The sequence below is a fragment of the Podarcis filfolensis genome, assembly GCF_964270895.1.
Source record: "Podarcis filfolensis genome assembly, chromosome: 16".
Classification (NCBI taxonomy): Eukaryota; Metazoa; Chordata; class Lepidosauria; order Squamata; family Lacertidae; genus Podarcis; species Podarcis filfolensis.
Window position 1 is genome coordinate 4,955,309 of NC_139620.1, and position 22,794 is coordinate 4,978,102.

Sequence of the window (22,794 nt, forward strand, 5' to 3'; positions counted from 1 at the left end):
CAATGGCGCACAAGGCCTTATATAGACATTTTAAATTCCCTGCCCTGGAGCTCAAGACTACCCCTCCATACTTCATACATACATCACAGAAGGGGTGTAACCCAAGACCACCACCCCAGATACATCATACCTACAAAACAGAAAGGGCGGTTTACAGCAGAAATCTGAATGGTTTGTTTACCTCATGTCAGCCACGTTACCTGTTTAATGGTCACTTGATTGGATTGCCTGGGGAACCTGGCCAGTCTTTTGTAATGATAAATATTTAGTTCCTGAGCCAGGTCACAGCCTCACACCCTATTCATATCTTAAATGTGCCCTTAAGACAGGATTTGTGAAGGAAAAGACAATGGGGAGGATTTTCCATTTTCCTTTGACCTTGCAGAGAAAACATTTGCTCAGTTTGGGAATCAAAATGGTTTCAGGTCGGTCTTCCTGTGCTGATCTATGTACATGCTTGGCTGGCACACTTATGAACATTTAACATATATCTAAGACCACAAAATTCCTATCACACTCTCTTGTAAGGGGAACAGTTGCATATTCTCAGCCATTGATAGAGAATCTACAGTAGAAAAATCACTTGAGAGATCGTTTCAATGATTGTAAGGACACCAGATTAGCACAGAAGAACGCTTTGTTGACATGTTTTAAGATTTCACCCTCTCAAGATCCCAGAAGACATTTATAACACGAGGTTTCATAGATTACACTAGGCGGGGTGTGGGTGTGTGTAAATCTAGATAAAAGCACACGAGAAGAGCCTGCAGGATCAGGACAAAGGCTCATCCAGTCCAGCATCCTATCCTCACAGTGGCCAACCAGATGCCTCTTCTGGGAAACTGAACACAAGGAAACCCTCCCCTCCTGTGTTTTTCAGCAGCTAGGATTCAGAAGCATTATTCTCTATGACTGTGGAAACACAGCATAGCCATCATTGCTATGGAGGAGCCCCCCTCCTCCATGAATTTGTCCAATCTTCTTACCAGGAAATATCCTGGGAGATCTCTGGGTAATCTGCAGTTGAGCGGTAAGGATTTTCGGTACCTAATCTTTTTAAGAGTAGCAGCAACAAAGAGACACCCAGCCACACTCAACTTTGCCATGAATTACACTACGAAATGAAGAAAGCCTAGGACAGGCATGTCCAAAGTCTGTTTCGGGGGCCTAATCCGGCCCGCCGGTCAGTTTAATCCGGCCCCTGTGGCAGTTTATTTCCTGGGGGGAAATCCAAAAAACCTCAACAACTTCAGTCCTAAAAGAAGCTCAACAACTTTGGTTGGCCCTTTGGTCAGCCCTCACGGCCCTTCACTTCATCAAAACTGGCCCTCTTTGAAAAAAGTTTGGACACTGCTGGCTTAGGGTAAGCTAGGTGCAGATTTTTGTACGGAGGGAATAGAGAGTTCTGTTCGGTTCCGATACTCAAACTCTTTGGCTTGGAATCCTTTCATTCTAAGTGTTTCTGATATTGGTTGGGGGGTCTTGCAGGGCTCTGTTAAAAAGCAACAACAAAGTAAATCTTCCCAAATCTGAAGACTGACCACCCCTGAGCTAAACTCCTGCACCAGTGATGAATGCAGAGCTTGCCTTCAAATTAGATGACCAGCCAAATCATGGAATTGTAGAGTTGGAAGAGACACCTCTAGCCCAGCCACCTGCAATGCAGGAATCAGTCTCAACCTCTGCTTAAAAATCTCTAATATTGGAGAGTCCCCCATCTTTCAAGGACTTCTGATCAGTTTTTTTCTTTTTGGTGGCCTGTCAGAGCTTCACTACATGACCCCCCACCCCGGCCAAGAATGGTTAATTGTTTTCCTCAACAGGGAATGCCATTCAAAACCAGAGCTTAAACAGCCCCAGACAAGATTTGGGGTGCCCTCGCGGCAAACCCGGAAGTATTTTACCGGGTTTCGCTGTGCGTGCATGTGCAAAAGCGATTCTCAGGTTGCGGAAACCTCGGGATCCGACCAGACCTCCGGAACGAATCCTGTCTGCAACCGGAGGTATCACTGTACTTCCTTCAATATCTCTAAAAGGACACCTGTATTGCAGATCAATTAATTAGTTCATTGATCAGTCAACAGGTTCTAAGGATTCTCTAATTAATTGGTTTACAGGCCTGTTAAAAAAACATTTAAGACTACGGCTTCATTCCTAAGCATATTTACTTGGGATTATAGTGGTACCTCGGGTTACATACACTTCAGGTTACATACGCTTCAGGTTACAGACTCCGCTAACCCAAAAATAGTACCTCGGGTTAAGAACTTTGCTTCAGGATGAGAACAGAAATCGTGCTCCGGCGGCACAGCTGCAGCGGGAGGCCCCATTAGCTAAAGTGGTGCTTCAGGTTAAGAACAGTTTCAGGTTAAGAACGGACCTCCTGAATGAATTAAGTACTTAACCCGAGGTGCCACTGTAAGCCCCTACAGAACACGAGTGGGACTTTCTTCTGCAAAAATAAGTATTATGCAACTGGACTGTGATTCTCCAGTTCCCTGACACCATAAAGCCCTATTACAGTGTACTGTATTACAGTAAATGTTTTGAAGTAATTTGGTATTGGTGGCTTTATCGTGCCACCTTGTGGTGATTTGCTAAAAAAGCAGCCCCCAAACCTTTCAAGATTCTTTACAGCATATAGCTACAAAAGTCGGGTGCCTGCCCCTCTTTCTGCCAAGTGGTGGCGAGAGCCCATGGGTTCCCCAGGCACCCACGCAGGGTGTGTGTCCTTTTTTAGAATTGAAGTTGCAGTGGAGACTGTCACAGCTTTAAGAAATATGGTTTATTCACTTATTTACACCTTCAGTCTGCATGGAGGGTGTCCAGATCTTACCGCATGGTCATTTCAAGAGGAAGCAGCGCAAGCAGTCTGCAGCCGGTCCCCTCCAAAGATGGATCTCTCCTCTTCCCATTACCCTTGCTCAAAAATACACCCCATCACCTTGGCAACCCCTGTCTCTATTTACACCTCAGGGCAACAGGGAAGGAGTTCTCCTGTATTGTTAATGGCCCTCTATTGTTCTCTTGGGACGCGGCTGGCACTGTGGGTTAAACCACAGAGACTAGGACTTGTCGATCAGAAGGTCAGCGGTTCGAATCCCCGCGATGGGGGTGAGTTCCCGTTGCTTGGTCCCTGCTCCTGCCAACCTAGCAGTTCGAAAGCACGTCAAAGTGCAAGTAGATAAATAGGTACCGCTCTGGCGGGAAGGTAAATGGCGTTTCCGTGTGCTGCTCTGGTTCGCCAGAAGCGGCTTTGTCATGCTGACCACATGACCCGGAAGCTGTACGCCGGCTCCCTCGGCCAATAAAGCGAGATGAGCACCGCACCAGGATTCCTGTCTCCAGAAACACAGAGCTGCCCAATCAGCACGAAAGGGAAGCCGATTGAAGCCGATCAGAGTAAAAGGTGAGACAGCCATTAAGGATCGGCTCCCAGGGTCACTAGGACACTGAAGCAGAATTGTCCTGCATGCTTCAAAGCTAAGCATCTAAGAACACGGAAAGGCAAAGGGGCTTCAGGAGAACAAGGTCAAGTACTGTTAAGGACAAGTGGAATTTACATAACAACGCAAGTCACTCAGGAACAAGACCATAGGAGCAATCCAAATCATTTATCCTAGTAGAACCAGGTTCGATTCCCCGCTCCTCCACATGCAGCTGCTGGGTGACCGTGGGCTAGTCACACTTCTTTGAAGTCTCTCAGCCCCACTCACCTCACAGAGTGTTTGTTGTGGGGGAGGAAGGGAAAGGAGAATGTTAGCCGCTTTGAGACTCCTCTGGGTAGTGATAAAGCGGGGTATCAAATCCAAACTCTTCTTCTTCCTCTAGAGCTAACTGAAAGGCAATGCCAAGAGATCTTCATTGATCAATGCAAAACAGCCCCAATTATGATCATTACATAATCATAAGGTGATTGCATAATCTTGGAAAATTATATCATTATATAATTTGCCTTCCAATAGAAGTTATAGACAGGCTCCTTCCTTGTTGTCTTTCTGCCAGCGGGGGAAGACATTTCTATTGCAACAGGTATGGGGAACTGACTGCATCTAAGGAAAGGACTGTGGTGATTTTATTGCAACTATATGTTTTAATAGATCTTCTATACATAGTGTGTGTGTGTGTGTGTGTGTGTTACAATTCTATTAGTGTTTCATAGAACCATCGAATTGTTGTACAGCTGGAAGGGATTCGTCACCTAGTACAACCCCCTACAATTCAGGAATCACATCTCAAGGTTCCGACAGGTGGGCATCTAAGCTCTGCTTTTAAAATCCCCAATGTGAGGGGATTTGGCTGTGACTATCATGAAGGGATAGGGACGTGGGTGGCGCTGTGGGTTAAACCACAGAGCCTAGGACTTGCCGATCAGAAGGTTGATGGTTCGAATCCCCGCGACAGGGTGAGCTCCTGTTGCTCAGTCTCTGCTCCTGCCAACCTAGCAGTTTGAAAGCACGTCAAAGTGCAAGTAGATCAATAGGTACTGCTCTGGCGGGAAGGTAAACGGCATTTCCGTGTGCTGCTCTGGTTCGCCAGAAGCAGCTCAGTCATGCTGGCCACATGACCCGGAAGCTGTATGCCGGCTCCCTCGGCCAATAAAGCGAGATGAGCGCCGCAACCCCAGAGTCGGTCACGACTGGACCTAATGGCCAGGAGTCCCTTTACCTTATCATGAAGGGATACTGTACTTCTGAATTTGCCACTACACTATGGGTGTGTTTGTGTGTATGTCAGAAAAAATATGATACAGCCTGGGCCTTCTCCTGGACCAAACATCTTGGCCCCTATGACTGGCAGGTGAGACCTGGTAGCTGGTGCCGCCTTCGGAGGAAGCCTGGTTGCTGCTGCCTTGCAATGGGGCCTTTTCAGTGGTGGTTCCCCAGTTGTGGAATTGCTCTCCCTAACAAGGCGTGCCTCTCTCCATCATCAACTTTTGGGGGGAACATTTTACCTGTATAATAATGTTTTTGTTTCAAAATTGAGAGTGTCTGCTGCCCTGGGCTCCTTGAGAGGAAGCATGGAGTAAATTCAATAAATGATAAACCCTACAGGTAAAATTCCTAGCACCCTTAAAAAAACCAATTTCCGGGATTTTTGAGGCAGGGGAGACGCACTTTAAATGTGGTGCAGTGCTGAAGAGTGTAGAACTTAGACTTGAGAGAGCAGGGTTCACATCCCCATTCGGCCATGAAGCTCACAGGTGTGACTTGGGGGGGGGGGGGGAGACAGTCATTGCCTCTCAGCCTAAGGTATCCCATGAAATTGTGGGGATCAATGATTGGGGGAGAACCATGTACAGACCACCCTGAGCTCCTTGGAGAAAAAGGTGGGGGGGGATGCATATAAAAGCCCCCGATAAATTTGTTCTGTTCTCCAAGTCTTTCTCCTCCTGTTTGACAAGCACCAAAAATTGTCTCCACAGCAAATTGTCACTGAAGAGAACTGTACACAAACATAGGTAAAGGTAAAGGGACCCCAGACAATTAGGTCCAGTCGTGACCGACTCTGGGGTTGCGGCGCTCATCTCACTTTATTCCCAAAGTGGGTGGTATAACCCCCCTCTGGGGGTGGGCACTAAGAGGCAGTGGGATGGTAGTGGGGCACTGGAGGTGTAAAATCAGCCTTTGAAAAGCTGGTATCCATGCATCAAGTTCACCCATTTTGTTGAATTAACTAAAGTATATTAGGTTTTAACTAGATTTTGACTAAAGAAGCAATTAATTGTCCCTGTTTTGAATTTTACTGGGTTTTTATCTTCCTTAGTGGGTCCTGCGAACCGCTATAGCGTGGGTAGGCAAATTAAGGCCTGCGGGCCAGATCCGGCCCATTCGCCTTCTAAATCCAGCCCGCAGACGGTCCGGGAATCAGTGTGTTTTTACATGAGTAGAATGTGTCCTTTTATTTAAAATGCATCTCTGGGTTATTTGTGGGGCCTGCCTGGTTTTTTTACATGAGTGGAATGTGTGCTTTAATTTAAAGTGCACCTGTGGGTTATTTGTGGGGCATAGGAATTTGTTCATATTTTTTTCAAAATATAGTCCGGCCCCCCACAAGGTCTGAGGGACAGTGGATCGGCCCCCTGCTGAAAAAGTTTGCTGACGCCTGCGCTATAGGGTCAGTGGGGTGAATTTACGGAACCCAAGGGGGCGGCCACCTCAAAACGTTTGGGAACCACTGGATTAGGTCCATAATCCATAATAATATAATATAATATAATATAATATAATATAATATAATATAATATAATGAACACAACATCTTAAAAAGCAGAGACATCACCTTGCCAACAAACGTCCATATAGTTAAAGCTATGGTTTTCCCAGTAGTGATGTATGGAAGTGAGAGCTGGACCATAAAGAAGGCTGATGGCCAAAGAATTGATGCTTTTGAATTTGGCCAGGGCACAGCCTGACCCCCTCCTTCGGCAATCTTCATGGAGCTCTGGCCCAATGGTTGCCAGTGGCTTGATATGAATTAATTTATAATGAATGATTTTAGAGTGTTGTGTTGTGTTGTACTTTTGTACTGTTTTATTGTTGTTAGCCGCCCTGAGCCCGGCTTCGGCTGGGGAGGGCGGGATATAAAAATTATTATTATTATTATTATTATTATTATTATTATTATTATTATTATTGAATTCTGGTGCTGGAGGAGACTCTTGAGAGTCCCATGGACTGCAAGAAGATCAAACCTCTCCATTCTGAAGGAAATCAGCCCTGAGTGCTCACTGGAAGGACAGATCCTGAAGCTGAGGCTCCAAGACTTTGGCCACCTCATGAGAAGAGAAGACTCCCTGGAAAAGACCCTGATGTTGGGAAAGATGGAGGGCACAAGGTGAAGGGGACAACAGAGGACAAGATGGTTGGATAGCGTTCTCGAAGCTACCAGCATGAGTTTGACCAGACTGTGGGAGGCAGTGGAAGACAGGAGGGCCTGGCGTGCTCTGGTCCAGGGGGTCACCAAGAGGCGGACACCACTAAACGACTAAACAACAACTCTCTCTCTCTCTATATATATATATAGTGTGTGTGTATGTATGTATGTATGTATGTATATATATATATATATATTGTGTGTATATACATATACACACACATATATACTGTATGTACTTATATATGCAGTAAAGCTCATGGAAGGAAAAAGGGAGAGGTCCTTGGAAGCGAGCCAGAGGCCTTGCGTGCAAAAAAACCAGCAAGGGCGACCTCTTAGGCCACTGCAAGGCACCGTGCCAGCCCCAACGTTTGCCCGCCGCGCAGCTCTTGCAATGGCCGCAGCCCAGCCGCGCGTTGCTTCCAGCGCGCCAAAGGCGCACACAAAAGAAAACACAGCGCGGCGGCATCAGCAGGAGGAGGCGGAATCGGGAAGGCGGGAGGCAAGGTTTCGATGGGCGCCTAGCCCAGCCACTGGCGGCTGCTTTCTCTCCGCTCGCGGCCAATCGGCTTTGGGAGGAGGGGAGCCCCGGCCTCTCCTCCCGCTGAGCTTGGAGAGAGAGCGCGCGCGCGCGCGCAAGGGCGACTGGCCGGGCGGAGGCGGGGCGTCTGCCAGGGGGCCCCATGCGCCGTGTCATGGAGGCTCAGTGTGCGAGCGGCCATTGAAGGGAAAGGAGCTGCGTGTTTCGCAGGAGGAGGAGGAGGGATCGGGGGTGGGGGGGCTCTGGGCTGGAAGAGGAGCCGCGGCAGCAGCCTTAGCACCTGGGAGTTCCCAACTTTCATTTGCACCGGCTCCTTTGGGTTGATTTAGAGGAGGACGGGGCTCCTTCCTTTTTTATACATTTCCACCCCGCTTTGGGGGGGTCCCTTCCTTTGGGTAATATTTTTTGTTTTGCGCTCCTCCCTCCACTTTTTTTTGTTTTTTTGGAGAGGGGCTTTTCCAACGCAGGGCCGGCGCGCAAAGGCGGGAGGGCGATGGAGATGAAGAAGCGCATCAACCTGGAGATGAGGAACCGGGCGCCCGAGAAGGTGAGAACAAACTCCAAAATGAAAATTTAAAAAAATCCCTTAGCCCTCCCCCCGCGGAATATCCCAAACGGCTCTCCGCCTCCCCTTAATCCCTTTCTCTCTTTAAATGGTGGGTTTCCCTCCTCCACGCTGCCTTCTTGGCGAGGCGAAATCTCCATTGCGCTAAAAGTGCGCGATGATGGGCGCATTTGGAGAGGGCGCGTTGGACTCGATCGCGCTTATTTTTTTCGCCATGCTGGACTTCCTCTCCCGTTCTGCAAAAGGACAACTTGGGCTAATTTATCTCCTTTTTGTGGGGGGGCCGCGTATGCGATCCAATGCAAAGTCTCCCCAAAGGCGAGGTTTTATTTTTCAAATGATGGCATCTGCTTGCTTTCGTGCTGGCGCTGGTTCCTTTCCACCCTCCCGGCGCTGCGCCTGGAAACAAGACCCCCATCTCCGCCCGGTTTGTCTGTCTCTCTCTGCCCCTCTAAAACGGGGGTTTGCGTGGCGAGCTTAAGTAAATTTGCCAACCGTGATTGAAAGAGGACATGGGGGGGTTAACTCTTCCGCTCCTGGCGCCGCCTTCTCCCCATGATGGGCGCAAAAGGAAAAAGAAATAGAAATCTGGGTCATGCTTCGGTGCCATCTCTCCCCGCCCCGAAAGCGGTTAATTAAATATATATCTATGTACGTAACCGCCAAGCTAGGAGAGCGTGAATCCCCCCCCCCCCGGCAACGCGTAAGAAAGTATTTCCGAATTAAAAGTTTTCCTCCCTCGCTTTCTTTGCATTAGTTAACTGCTCTTCCGTCAAATCTAGGTCACGCGTCCCCTTTCGCCGACGGTGGGGAAAAGGATCGGGCTTTGGCTGGGTTGTGGCTTTTTTTGCAAAACAAAACTAGGGAGGGCCCCTTTGTTCTGTAACACCCCGAGGAAATATTCAGGAGAGCCCTTCTGGGAACCCCCCCTTTAAACTTTTTTTTAATAAAAAAATCTGTTGTTAGAAGGGGGCATTTATTTATGCGAGTTTAACTTGGCTGCGTAGATTGCTTGCTTGATAAACAAGTCGCTGGGCTTACGCCGAATCCATCTTAGTCCAACTACGCAGATGCTTTTGGGCTTTCCTGTAGCCTTGCACAAAAAAGCGATGGGGGAGGATTTTAATTTTTTTTAACATGCTACCCGCGCCCTTTTTAAACGAGGCATTTTTGACGCACTGAGAAATGAAGCCTCGGCTTTATTTTTAATTATTCGTGTCTTGCCCAACCCTTTCCTCGGGTGCCGTTCTGCCCTGCTCTCGGAGAGAGAGCACATGGCTGGCGTCATATGCCCCCCCCCCCCCGGCTCGCTTCCCTGTGCAAGCTCGCTCCCCTAATGGTTCCAGAAGATAAGGCGATTGCGTTGTGGCTGAGTCCCTTTTGCTCCGCGCTGGGGGTGGGTGGGTGGGGATGAGACAAAAGCGACCGCCTTCTTCCCTCCGCCCTCTCTAAAAGCTAAGGTTCATGGCAGGAGTTCGCAGAGAATCAGCCTTGCCAGAGAGGGAGGGAGAGAGGGAAGCTCGTAACTTCCTCCGCCTCATAATGTCTCTTCCGTGGAAGTGCTGGTGTCAAAAGAGTATTACAGGTAACGCTGCATGGCCTGGTTTGCTCCAAGCTCACTCCCAGCCACAGAGAAAGCAGAAAAGAGAACGGGATGTGGTGGCTGCCCCAAGCCACAAATGTACCCAAACTGGTTGCAAATATTTCCCCTTTTGTGCCTTCCGGTTCATAATGGATAGGGGCAGTCCTGGGTGTTACAGCCCCCCAAAAGGCTTGGCACAGAAGTCTCAGGTGTCTTCTTTGAACCCTGCCTTTGGATGGATATGGCGCTGGGGGAAACCTCCTGGGTATAGAGGCTGGGGCTGGGGAAACTCGTTTTTTAGATTTTCTCCCAGCTGCTTCCCACAAAATGTGTGTGGACTTTCTGAAGGGTTGCAGCGTTTGGGGCTTTTCAGTTTAGAGAAGACGCAAGTAAGAGGCAACATGGTGGAATTGTATAGAATTATGCATGATGTTGAGGAAGTGGATAGGGAAAAGTTTTTCTCCCTCTCTCATGTGGATATCCTGTGACGGTTCGGGACAGATAAAAGCATGCACGTTTTGTGAACTGCCCTGAGATCTTGCGATGAAGGGCTGTACATCAATCTAATAAATAATAAAGTAACAAGGACGTAGTTAAACTGTGGAACTCACTCCCACAGGAGGCAGTAATGGCCACCAGCACGGATGGCTTCAAATGAGGATTGGCAAGTTTTTGGAGAAGGATTAGGCTACGGGTGGCTATTAGCCATGCACAATCGGAGGCGGGGATGCTTCTGGAAGCCGCAGGAGGTGGGGGGAAGAGTGTTGCTTTTGTGCTTGATTCCCGCTTGCAGGTTTCCCACAGGCATCCGGTTGGCCATTGTGAGAACAGACTAGATGGGCAACTGGCCTGATGCAGCAGGCTCTTATGAAATATGTCAAATTCAGTTGTGAACAAAGATCACAATTTGCTTTCTGCTGGGGCTGGGGCAGCGGTGGCCTGGCTAAACTTCAGTTATAATTCCACTGCCATGTGTTGTTTCAAAGAGCAGAGTCAACCCCCTTGTGGCCTTTTCCAATTCCCTGCTGCTCAACTCACGACACTCTGGCTCCAGCAGATGTTCCTGCATTTAGGTCAGGACAAACACTTGCTCTGTCTCGCCCCTTTTGCAGTTGATTGGCAGCAGGGAAAGTCTTCCTTCCCTTCCTCCCTGCTCCTTGCAGGTTAAGCCTTGAAGAGCTAACAGCTCCTGTGGCATTTAGTAATGCAAAGCAACTCTGCACTGTTGAGAGTACGGTACTGTAAAGACAAAAAGTAAGCCATGTGTTGTTTTAAACTTGACTAAATTGTGCATTTCAAGAACTCAATTGTGCATTTCTGGTTTCTTGAAGAGGGGTGGGTGGGAATGAATCAAGCTGTTCCAAAAATGTTGTTGCCTCTTTTCAGTACAGTGGAACCTCGGGTTGCGAACGTGATCCGTGCGGGAGGCACGTTCGCAACCCGCAGTGCCGTATCTGCGCACGTGCGTGATGCGATTCGCCGCTTATGCGCAAGCGCCAAAACCCAGAAGTAACCTGTTCTGGTACTTCCGGGTTTTGGCGCGTCCGTAACCTGAAAACGCGCAACCCGCAGCGATTGCAACCCGAGATATGACTGTACGTAGTTTGAGTAGCACTCGTTGCATTTACTTTGGCTAAGTTTTATCCTTGAGTGGACCCACTGAAATTAGTGAACTTGACTCTTCATGGAGGAGAGGGTTGTCAGTGGCTGCTAGTCATGATGGCTATGCTTTGCCTCCACAGCCAGGCAGAAATGTTTCTGGATACCAGGAGGAGAGAGCACTCTTGTGCTCGGGTCCTGTTTGTGGGTTCGCATTTGGGGTATCTGGGTGAGTGGGATGCTGGACTAGGATGTGCCATAGTCTGATCCAGAAGGCTCTTCTTTTGTTCTTAAGTTAGGTCCATTAATTTCAACAGGTCTGCGAGTAAAAGTTAGTTGAGCAACACCCATAATATCTGTTCGAATGTGACAGGGAGCATAGGTCTTTCTTCAGCTTGAAATTGACTTGTGTCCTGTTTTTGTAGGTGGCTGAGCTGGTTCTGGACAATTGCCGGTCTAGCAATGGCGAAATCGAAGGTCTGAATGACACATTCAAAGAGCTAGAGTTTCTCAGCATGGCCAACGTGGAGCTGTCATCACTCGCCAAGCTCCCCACTTTGACTAAGCTTCGAAAGGTGAGTATTGACCAGAATGCAACAATGAGTTAGTTCTGTTTGGCCAGTGGGTTGCAAGCGCATAGGATTAGCTCCCTAAATCCTTGGGTATATTTAGCCCATTCCTGTTGAGCTCAGTTAGCGATGCTGCTTGCATAGCAGGAGTGCGGGTCCTGTCGGCTCGTCTATGAATTTAGGTCTCTCCAGGCCTGCTCTTGACACTATCCTAGCCTTCTTTAGCATAGTGCTGCTGGCTGTGGCTGGTGTGAGTTGTGGTCCAGGACATTTTGAGGACACTGTGTTGCTCTCAATTGCATGTCTGTATTTTTGGGTGTTTTTCCTGGCAATATCATTTTAAACATGTTTGCACATGACTTTTTATTTTTCATTTATTTCATGAAAATTGTATACCACTTGATCGTGGAAAAAATATTGCAGCGGTTTACAGAAATTATCAATAGAAAAAAATAACAATAATTTAATACTTTTGAAAAGTTAAAAACAATAGACTAAGAACGGATTGAAACTCGCAGCAAAGGCAACTGCCTGATAGCAATGGGCAGAGAGTTCCAAGGTTTAAAGGGATTAAATTTACCTTCATTGTTTCTTATATTCGTGTCCATTCAAAAACAGCCTTGTGGAGGTGGGTTAAGTGGAGAAGCAACAACCTGCCCACTCCAGCAAGCTTCATGGCTGAGCAGAAATTGTTACAGTTAAGCTTGCAGGGAAATGATTGTATACTTGTAGGTTAGGTGCAAACTTGGATAATGATGTGAGGAAGATTATTAGAACTGCTATTCTTGTCTGGCTCTGAAGAAGTCAAAATGCAATCAACCATCCTTAGATAGTATCTAAAAAAAGTTTGTTTAGATTCCTAGAGCTGCATGGTTTTACTAAAATATGGACATGGGAAAAGTTGGAAAACATCTGCCTGATCATATGATACTTTTCTGCACCGTAGCTGGAACTGAGTGATAATCTAATTTCCGGAGGCCTGGAAGTCCTGGCAGAGAGATGTCCGAATCTCACATACCTAAATCTGAGTGGTAATAAAATCAAAGATCTCAGCACCGTGGAAGCCCTTGTAAGTATAAAGCAGTATTTGTACAAAGTAGTCCCGATTTCATATTTACTTAGAAATCAGTGTTGCTGTGTCCACTGGAGCATACTCAAAACTGGCAGCTTTGCGTAGGATCGTGGTGTTTAGAAACCTGGAATAATTTCAGCCCAGCATCGCTGGACAGGATAACTAGATGGCATGACTGCACAATAGGTGTTGGTAAATGTTTCTCTGCTTGTAACCAGGTATATAAAGGCACAAATCTCATAAGCTGAGTTTAAAGCACAATGCTAAAGCAAGTCGACATAATTTATAAAGGACAGTCTAGATGTCTTTAGAGGTTCGTATTCTGGACAGGAGATGGACAGATCAGCTTCAAGAAGGGTAGCTGCGACTATTTTGCATGTTGTTGCACAGTTTGCATGCATGGAGTGGTTAAATCAGTTTTGCCTCCATCAGACTGGAGCCTGGAACATGTAACTCCACCTTCATAGTAGAGCTCTTTTGCCAACAACTGTCTCCCTACACGAATAAATTATTAAGAGCACTGAAGGAATGTATTGACAGCCTCTCCCTATGTAAACCCACCAGCACCCTGCAATCATCCTCTGAGGTCCTTCTTCATGTGCCTCCTCTGTGAGAGGTCCAGAGGGTGGCAACATGAGAACGGGCCTTTTCTGCGGTGGCTCCCCATTTGTGGAATGCTCTCCCCAGAAAGGCTCTCCTGGCACCTTTGTTACATACCTTTAGATGCCAGACAAAAACATTCCGCTTCTCCTAGACCTTTAGCTAATTAATCAGTTTATGGCCTTTTAAGCTGTGTAGAGGGTTTAATTGTTTTGTTTGTTACTATGGTATGTATTTTTGTGTTTTCATATTGCAAACTGCCCTGTGATCCTCTTACGAAGGGCGGTGTAGAAATTTAATAAATAATGATGGTAAATGTTGTAGAAGTGTTCAAAACAGAGTCATCTACCCAGAATCATGACTTAAATATATAGGGAAGTCTCTATATCTCTATTATTATCTTCCCTACTGGGTTGTGGAAACCATTATTCTGATAAATGCTTTTTATAGAGTAGAGGGCACTGGGGATGAGTTTATAGGTCCAAGGGGGCAGTGGCCAATTTTTTGGAGGAAACCACCATTCTAGCTCAGTGGTAGGGTTACAGTTAGAAAATTCACTGATGTTTGCCTGCTTATGTTTGTAAGTCATGTTAGTTTGTGGAATCATAGAATCATAGAGTTGGAAGAGACCACAAGGGCCATCGAGTCCCAACCCCCTGCCAAGCAGGAAACACCATCAGAGCACTCCTGACATATGGTTGTCAAGCCTCTGCTTAAAGACCTCCAAAGAAGGAGACTCCACCACACTCCTTGGCAGCAAATTCCACTGTCGAACAGCTCTTACTGTCAGGAAGTTCTTCCTAATGTTTAGGTGGAATCTTTCTTGTAGTTTGGATCCATTGTTCCGTGTCCGCTTCTCTGGAGCAGCAGAAAACAACCTTTCTCCCTCCTCTATGTGACATCCTTTTATATATTTGAACATGGCTATCATATCACCCCTTAACCTCCTCTTCTCCAGGCTAAACCTGCCCAGCTCCCTTAGCCGTTCCTCATAAGGCATCGTTTCCAGGCCTTTGACCATTTTGGTTGGAGTTGTGGGGTGTGTGTATATAAAATAAAGAACAATCCAACCCACGCTTGCTTGGAAGTAAGTTAATTAGGGCTAATTCCTAGATTGCAGATGTAATGTTACAGACTGGGCTACCAACATTTGTGCAGAGTTGGCAGGCCTAATAATGAAGCATCTAAAGGTGTCGTTAAAAGGTGTTTTCTGTTGACGTAGAAATCTAATGTGCCGTTCTGTTCTTTTCAGCAAAATCTTAAGAATTTGAAGAGTCTTGATTTGTTTAACTGTGAGATCACAAACCTGGAGGATTACAGAGAAAGCGTGTTTGACTTGCTCCAGCAAATTACGTATCTAGATGGGTTTGATCAGGAGGATAACGAGGCCCCCGACTCAGAAGATGAAGAGGATGAAGGTAACTCTTTGTAAACGCGTCTGGTGATTAGTTATTATACCCTTTCTAGGTTGGATATCAAGTCACAGGCTTGGAGCAAATGGCATGTCAATTGTGTGGTTTAACATTCACTATTCACACTATACTTTTTATATATGTGCCAAAAAGACTTACAGTGCACCTAGCAGCAAAACGTAAATGTCGCGTAAAGAATGCATTTTGTTAGTTTTTTTAAAAAAATTGTTTGCTATATATAACGTTGTACAAGCCACTCATATATTCGGTTTTGTTCCTAGAATCGCTGTTCTAACGTCTGGAAAAGAGCTAACATTTGATTGGATGTTGAACTGATCTATACATTCCAAAAAAATTGTACGTGTTATAGTCCTCCTGGGAATGCAGGTGGAGAATCACGTTTTGAAATGTTGCCCCCCCCCCCCAAAAAAAAACCCACACACACACATTGGGATGAAGGCTAAACGAAAATCCTCCTTGACACGATAGCACAGGTGGGGACGTTCTTGAGCCTCCAAGCCTGCAAATTGCTGCGATGCATTCAGAAGTAGTCATGTCCCAGGAGGACTGTTACCATGTGCTTGTTTTTTGAGTCTGTGGGTTTGAACCTGTAAATTCTGTGTCAGAAGTTGGAAGCACATGCCATGTGCATCTCATTAGCGTTAGCTTTCCTTCAGATGGGGATGAAGATGAGGATGAAGAAGATGAGGACAAAGCTGGTCCCCCAGGAGAATATGAAGAGAATGATGAGGAAGACGACGATGGCTCAGACTTGGGGGAGGGTGAAGGGGAAGACGAGGAAGAGGAGGAAGAAGTGGGCCTCTCGTACTTAATGAAAGAAGAGATTCAGGTAAATTTTATGCTCTTCTTCCCTCCCCTCTCAAGTTCCAAAACATGCAACCTAGATAATGGTGCATGCTGTGCAGAAAAGAGTATATTTTGTCCACGCCATGCTCCCATGGACAGCACAGAAATAATGGAAATTGTATAAATGTGCCGGCATATATATTGTTGAAGCAAAAGCTGTGGTTTGAGATCTTGGACTCTAGCCTATTTTGCGAGAGAATGCTGCTGATGGGACTGTTCAAAATAAATCAACCAAGCTGTGAATGACAGAAGACTAAAAGTAATGTTACTAGGATTAGACCAGGGAACCCTAGGAAACGGGTAAAGAGTCATCAGAGGAAGACGGGAATAAGTGTACAATCCCATGGCTGAGAAATTATCGCTATAGAACTCAGGGACTGTTGTATTGCATTAAAAATGTACCCACATCTGAAAATGTACTTTATAGATCCCGACAAAACGAGTGTTTTCTTTATCGGGGGCTCAGCGCCACAAATGCTGCAGATGTGTGAAGGGAATATGAATCCTAGCGGGAAATGAAATGGCTGAGGACAAGTTAGTGAGAAGTCCCAAGAGTACAAATTGAGAACAAGATAAGCAAATGAGCAGTGAAACAGGAAGGCAAGATACTTGACTTGGTTCTGGCTATATGTCGCTGAGGTGCATGTCAAGGCAGGTACAAGACACTGGCTATATTCTCCCTGCACACCAGAGAAATCCTGCAATTCAGTAGCAAACAGTTTGTCCATTGCATATTATTTTTGTAATCGGCTTCTCCAAATTGTAAAAATTTAAGAACATAAGATGAGCTGGCTGGATCAGGCCAATGGCCTATCTCGTCTCTTCTGTTGTGAAGACAGATGCAAAAAATTCATTCAGCTTCTACACAAATTCCTTGTCCTCCTTTCACTCCCTTGTCAGCCAAGGGTCCAACCACCTCCCTAGAGGGTTCCTGCTACTAATATATTTTAAAAACTTATTATTGGTAGTTTTAATGTTTTTAGCAATGTTTACCTTTTTTATCATCCCTCACTGTCTGCTTGCACTTTTTTTTTTTTGCCAAAGTTTGTGTTCCTTTTTATTCTCTACATTTGGACAAGACTTTGGTTTTTTGAAGGACGCCTTCTTGCCTCTAAAAGCTTCTCTGACTGCTTGATGCCAGCATCTTGGCCCTTGTGGTACCTTTCCTGACCTGTGATATACACCTCAACTGAGTTTCTAATAGTGTGTTCTTAAACAACTCCCAAGCATTTTGGAATGAGTTGACCCTCTTGACTTAGCTGTTTTTGACTTTTGCCTTAGTTGAGCACAGAGAAATTTGACTTTGCTTTTTATAGAATGCAACAGTCTGGGAATGCCATGTCTTGCAGCCTTATTAGAGTACGATTAGGAGTATTGGTTTCACTTTGTAAATCATACTGAACTTCTGAGACCATCAACTTCTTTCCCTCTTAAGGATGAAGAAGATGATGATGATTACGTAGAGGAGAAGGAGAATGAAGAAGAAGAAGGTAAGTTTCATATTCAACTGAATGTAAATAAAGTTGCATTTGAATTCTTAAAACGTCTGAAACTTCCTAATTTGGATCCAAAAGGTTCCTTTCCTCAGGCTTGAAAGAGCTACATTCCATTAGAGGAAGGGGGCATCTGAAGCCAACATAAGTTGAATTTATACTTGGTTGATGTAAATCAGAGGAGGGAAGCCTTTGGCCCTTCAGAAGTTGTGAGGTTGCAACTCCCATCATCATCATCCCAGGCCATTGGCTATGCTAGCTGATGGGAGCTGAGAACATCTGAAGGACCATAGGTTTGCCATCTCTGCCTTAAATAGCTGATAATTTTTTTGCAACCTATATTTAGGTTTTATAAAGTTGCTACAGCTGGACTATATTTTTCTAAAAGGTTGTAAGTTGGTGCAATCAAATGGAAGTGTTAAATTAGTGTTTTCCTTTCTGTAACATCCAGCTTTCATTCCATAATTTTTCCACAACAGAAGGGGATTTCTGGGAGAGATTTTTCTGTGGTCCACTAGAAATAGCCTCCTTTTATTACTGAAGTGCTTATCTTCCCGTACAACAAAAGACAAGAGCTGAAATAGACTTCAATACATGACTCATTAGCCACATAAGACGTTGCCCTGAAGACTTCATAGATTCTCCCATTGTCTGTCCAGATGATGCTGGAAAAACAGGGGTTGTGGGGTTGTTTGGTACCTGACAGGTCACCATACAGCCAATGTCCTGCTTTTGAGGTTGTTTAGTTTTGTCTTGGGGTGTATCTACACTGTAAACCAAGGCACCCAGGTTATCAGCTCACAAAATTTGGGGAATTGATTTGGGTGAAGGTTTCTAGTGAAGACTTCTCAGCAGCCCTTAACCTCTGTTTCATGGACTGTTTTGGGGGGGGAGAGACTAACAATACCGTAATTGATTCATTGCCTTTAGGAAAACATCTGATCTGTATTTTTTTATATACTTAAAATAGAAGGAAGTAATATGCCAGTTGCTCTGATACATTGAACAGTTGATGGCTCAGACTACGCATAATTTCTTCTTTCTGTTCAGCCAATTTCATGTCGAGGTATTTGTTTTGTGTTTGATAAACTAGGTGTAAGTGTCCAGAAGAGGTAGAAATAAGGCAGTGTGTGTGTGACATGCTGTAGTGTGCTTAAAGGTAAAGGGACCCCTGACCGTTAGGTCCAGTCGTGAAAGACTCTGGGGTTGCGGTGCTCATCTCGCTTTACTGGCCGAGGGAGCCGGCGTTTGTCCGCAAACAGTTTTTCTGGGTCATGTGGCCAGCATCACTAAGTCGCTTCTGGCGAACCAGAGCAGCACATGGAAACAGGTTTACCTTCCCATTGGAGCTTTACCTATTTATCTACTTGTACTTGCACTCTGACGTGCTTTCAAACTGCTAGGTTGGCAGGAGCTGGGACCGAGCAACAGGAGCTCACCCCGTCGCGGGGATCAGCAAGCCCTAGGCTCTTTGGTTTAGACCACAGCACCACCCGCGTCCCTGTAGTGTGCTTAGCCTTAGCTTTAACATCAGTGAACATTCTCCTTTCCTTTTTGCAGCGGAAGGCGTCAGAGGGGAGAAGAGAAAACGTGCAGCAGAAGATGAGGGAGACGATGACGACGATTAAGTTGTAGGAAAAGAAAATAGGACCAGGTGCATTTTTTGTTGCAGGATACGCAATAGCGATATGCAGACTTGTATGTCTCCATGTATCCTAGGTATCCCTACAGAAGATATTAATGTGTTAACTTTTTATAGGAAGTGTGTTTTTACTATTTTTGCCCTTTTTATCATTCCAACTAAGACATAATAGCCCACTCTGGATCATGTGCAGAGAGAACACTGTTTCATCCCTTTTTAATCACTGAACCAGTTGTCTCCCCCCCCCTCCACCTCCCCTAGAAACATTTTACTCCAGATTCCCCCCTATTTTTATGTGAGCATGCTGTTAGTTCTAGTAACAGTTAAAGCAAAACATTTAACTAATTTAATCCAGACTTTTAAAGATTGTACACTGAATTAAGATCCACTGCAGTGCGATAATCCAGCTTTTCCTTAGAGAGGCTTATATATGATGTGAACCAAAGGCTGCATGAAGTCAAGAATTTGGATAATAGCAATTGGCTTATTTTAAAAGGGCATCTGAAGAATGCACAAACAGGTGAAGTCTTTGCTCTTCTGCTTTCTCATACACTTTATATACACACACACACCTCTTTTCATTTTTTTAAAAAAAATCTATGTAACTATGGAAAGCATGGGATCAGCTCTCTTGAGTCAGACCTTTTCCATAAGAATGTAAGAAGAGACCTACAGAATCAGGCCCAAGGCCCATCCTGTTCTTGCTGTTGAGAAAAGACTCCCACAGGAGGCAGTGATGGCCACCAACCTGGATGGCTTTCAAAGAGCGTTAGACAAATTCACAGAAGATATAAAGCTCTGTCCTACCTCCACTGTTGGAGACAGAATGCCTCTGTATGCCAGCTGTTGGGAATCACAAATGTGGAGAATGCTGTTCTGCTTGTGGGCTTCCCGTAGGCATTTGGTTCTCCACTGAACTGGACTTGGCTTTGGCCCGATTGAGCAGAGCTCTTTGGAAAAGGCGAGACCCAAAACGCTTAAGAGAGAAAGCAAAACCAACATTTCATTAACACCCACACCAGTAACCTGGAAATGCTTACTTAAAAGTTCTTTCAAGTTTGCTGTTTCCTTTGTGTTATCTTTCTGATCATTATAAGGTGGAAACAGGATTCATATTTCTGATGCAAATTCTAGACGCCTCCCCCCTCCCTTCGTTTTTATTTTTAAACCCTGAAGCTTTTCAGGCTTTCATTAAAATATATACATAGGAGAGGCACATTTCTTTATATGTCACCTTTCAAGGGAACAGTTGGCAGGTAGACTAAGCCATGTGGCGAGGCCTAGAGCACATCATTTGGGGTGGGGAGGGTGGGCAAGCAGCTTACTTCTGGGAAAGGGTCACTGAAATGCCTTGCTGTTTCCCTGCCCTCGGTGAAGCTTGCAGTGAGGTTGGCTGTTGTCAGAAGGTGTCCTGAAAAGGGCTGTGGTGGATCAACCTTGCAATTGTCTGCATGCTAACCTTAAGCTGATGACAGGCCTGCAGTTGCTTCCCTTAGAAGTGCAGGTCATGCTGTGGGAAAACATTTGGGCAAGAATCCTTCAGAAATTTGTTCAGCAAAGCAAAGACAATGAGCCTTGGGCTGGCAACAAAACTTGTTTTTATGGATCTTCTTTGCAGATTGCTTTTTAACAACAAAAAACAGCAAACGGCATACTGGGCTCTTGAGAACTCCTGCTGTTCTTACTTAAACGATAGACTAACTTGGATTGTTAAATATTTTACCCAAATAGTAACACACAGCTGTATTCCAGAGATACTATTTTTTTATTATCTGTCCTGCTTAGGAGAAGCTGTCACTAATGTGGTTTTAGATAAAAAGGGGTATTTTTACATAGATGGATGGGAGTTGCCCCTCCCCTTACTACAGTTGCCTGTGAATATAAATAACACATTAGACACACGTTCTGACATGTTTAGTATGTGACATTGGACTCTTAAGTTTTGATGACACTGCATTTGAGAAGCTCTGCGAAACAGTATTTCTCTCCCCCGCCCCCCAGAAATATTCACAGCTAACTCTAAAGAGGCATTTGAACAGAAGGAAATGCAAAAAGGCATTTTAATAGGAAGACTTGGATTTTTTAAAAAATGACTTAGCTGAAAGGACTTGGTAAAGCTTTATTCCAATCCTGTTACATTTGTGTATGAATGAATCTTAGAAACTTTTAAAAAGCGTATACTGTTGTCCTGCTGGTTCTGTGTTTAAAAACAGTTACTTTGTATTCATTCAGATTCCCCCTCACCTTTCCACATACCCTTTTGTTTTTAATTTAGTTAGGCTCGGCAAATAATAAAACCCTTCCATTACAAAGAGAGTATTTAAATGTTGGATCTGGCTTGTACTAATCCATTGCACATGTAAGGTTTTCTGGCTATAGTACTATCTGAGCTGTGATTGACACCACAGAACAACTGAGCAGCCATCTTAACCCAATTCATCTCAATGGGAGTAGATTTCCTTATGCAGGAAATCTGCCTTCTGCTCCAGTTTCATATTTTAAAATTAGTGGTTGAGGGATCTCTCAAGTGTGCATCAAACTCCTGCACTGGTTCAAAAACATGAATGGCCGAATCAGTGATTTTTAGAAGATTCCCCCCCCCCAAGTTACCTTCAATGAATGACTACTACTAGTCTGTATTTGACCATTTATAAGGCTGAAAGGTGGTTTTGTGTGTTATTTTTTTACAGAGGAGTAAAATGAAACCAAGCGCACCAGCATGGTTATACATAGTATGTATTTCAATAGTTTTACATCTTCTCTAAGGATCTTTTATGTAGTAAACGTAACAACCAGCTAACTACATTGCCACAGTTTTGAGTTGTCAGCTTTAGTGTGTGAGCAAAATAGAACTTTTTCTTCTTTTTAAAACGGGTGGGGGGTGAGTATTACAGAGCCTCTGGATAACTTTTTTTTTTTGGCTTGGTGGGTTCTTTAATGAAAATACGTAAGGGTGGGTTTTATATTTTGTAGCAATTTTGTCCTATTTGGATGCTCTTTATATGGCAGTATGTATATAGTGTGTTCGATTCCTTTTCAAATTCTAAAGAGAGAGAGAAAAGACACAAACTTGGAGGTAATTGGTTTTTGTGCAACTGTGTTTTGGGAGGGGGAGAAAAAGCCATGACAGTGTTAAATAAATACCTACAGCACACTTCTGATGGATTTTAGTTGTAACAGAATGTGAGTGTTCCTCCTGCCCTCCCCCCCCCCCCCCGTGTGATGTAAATTTTAAATTAAAGATTTTCAATCTGAAAATGTGAGGATTTGTTATTGGGGGGGGTAGTCTGAACTTCTTGGAAGTAAAATTACTGTTTTGAAAACTTGGAAGGGAGGTGTGTATCAATCCTTATTTGAGAACTTTCCTGTACACCCCAGAGGGCCTAGATCCGTTGGGGTTTACCATAGTTACTTAGCCTGTAAACCCCTATAAAAGTATTGTGATGCTGTCTAGTCCAATCCCTGGTATCTCCAGGTAATAATAATAATAATTTTTATTTATACCCCGCCCTCCCCAGCCAAGGCCGGGCTCAGGGCGGCTAACAAGCAATAATAAAAACAAGTTGAATGAATACAACTTAAAAACGAAATTAAAATACAACATTAAAATATTGAAACATTAAAATATTAAAATGTAGGAGAAAGGAAAATAATAATAATAATAATAATAATAATAATAATAATAATAATAATTTATTTATACCCCACCCATCTGCCTGAGTTTCCCCAGAATCAAATTGGCTCCAAGCCAAAGGCCAGGCGGAAGAACTCTGTCTTACAGGCCCTGCGGAAAGAAATCAGATCCTGCAGGGCCCTGGTCTCATGAGACAGAGCGTTCCACCAGGCCGGGGCCAGTGTTGAAAAGGCCCTGGCTCTGGTTGAGGCTAATCTGACTTCCTTAGGGCCCGGGACCTCTAGGGTGCTGCTGTTTATAGACCTTGAGGCTCTCCATGGGGCATACCGGGGGAGGCAGTCC

General features: G+C 45.0%; 1 protein-coding gene across 2 annotated transcripts; it reads left to right on the plus strand.

The window, feature by feature from the left end:
• Positions 1-7,512: 7,512 nt before the first annotated feature.
• ANP32E (acidic nuclear phosphoprotein 32 family member E) lies at positions 7,513-22,076 on the plus strand. 2 transcript variants are annotated; one of them, XM_083591555.1, is made up of 7 exons: positions 7,513-7,964; positions 11,589-11,738; positions 12,679-12,801; positions 14,657-14,822; positions 15,494-15,666; positions 17,119-17,173; positions 18,737-22,076. In XM_083591555.1, the coding sequence occupies exons 1-7, from the start codon at positions 7,911-7,913 to the stop codon at positions 18,802-18,804; spliced, it is 789 nt and encodes a 262-aa protein (XP_083447681.1). In that variant the 5' UTR covers positions 7,513-7,910; the 3' UTR covers positions 18,805-22,076. The 2 variants fall into 2 exon arrangements, with proteins under 2 accessions (XP_083447681.1, XP_083447682.1); XM_083591556.1 differs by lacking the exon at positions 7,513-7,964 and adding an exon at positions 9,467-9,567.
• Positions 22,077-22,794: the final 718 nt, after the last annotated feature.

Coding starts and splice junctions, on each gene's coding strand:
- ANP32E (XM_083591555.1), top strand. CDS start 7,911: ATGGAGATGAAGAAGCGCATCAACCTGGAGATGAGGAACCGGGCGCCC. Junction 11,739..12,678: donor CTTTGACTAAGCTTCGAAAG/GTGAGTATTGAC, acceptor TCTGCACCGTAG/CTGGAACTGAGTGATAATCT. Junction 15,667..17,118: donor TAATGAAAGAAGAGATTCAG/GTAAATTTTATG, acceptor TTCCCTCTTAAG/GATGAAGAAGATGATGATGA.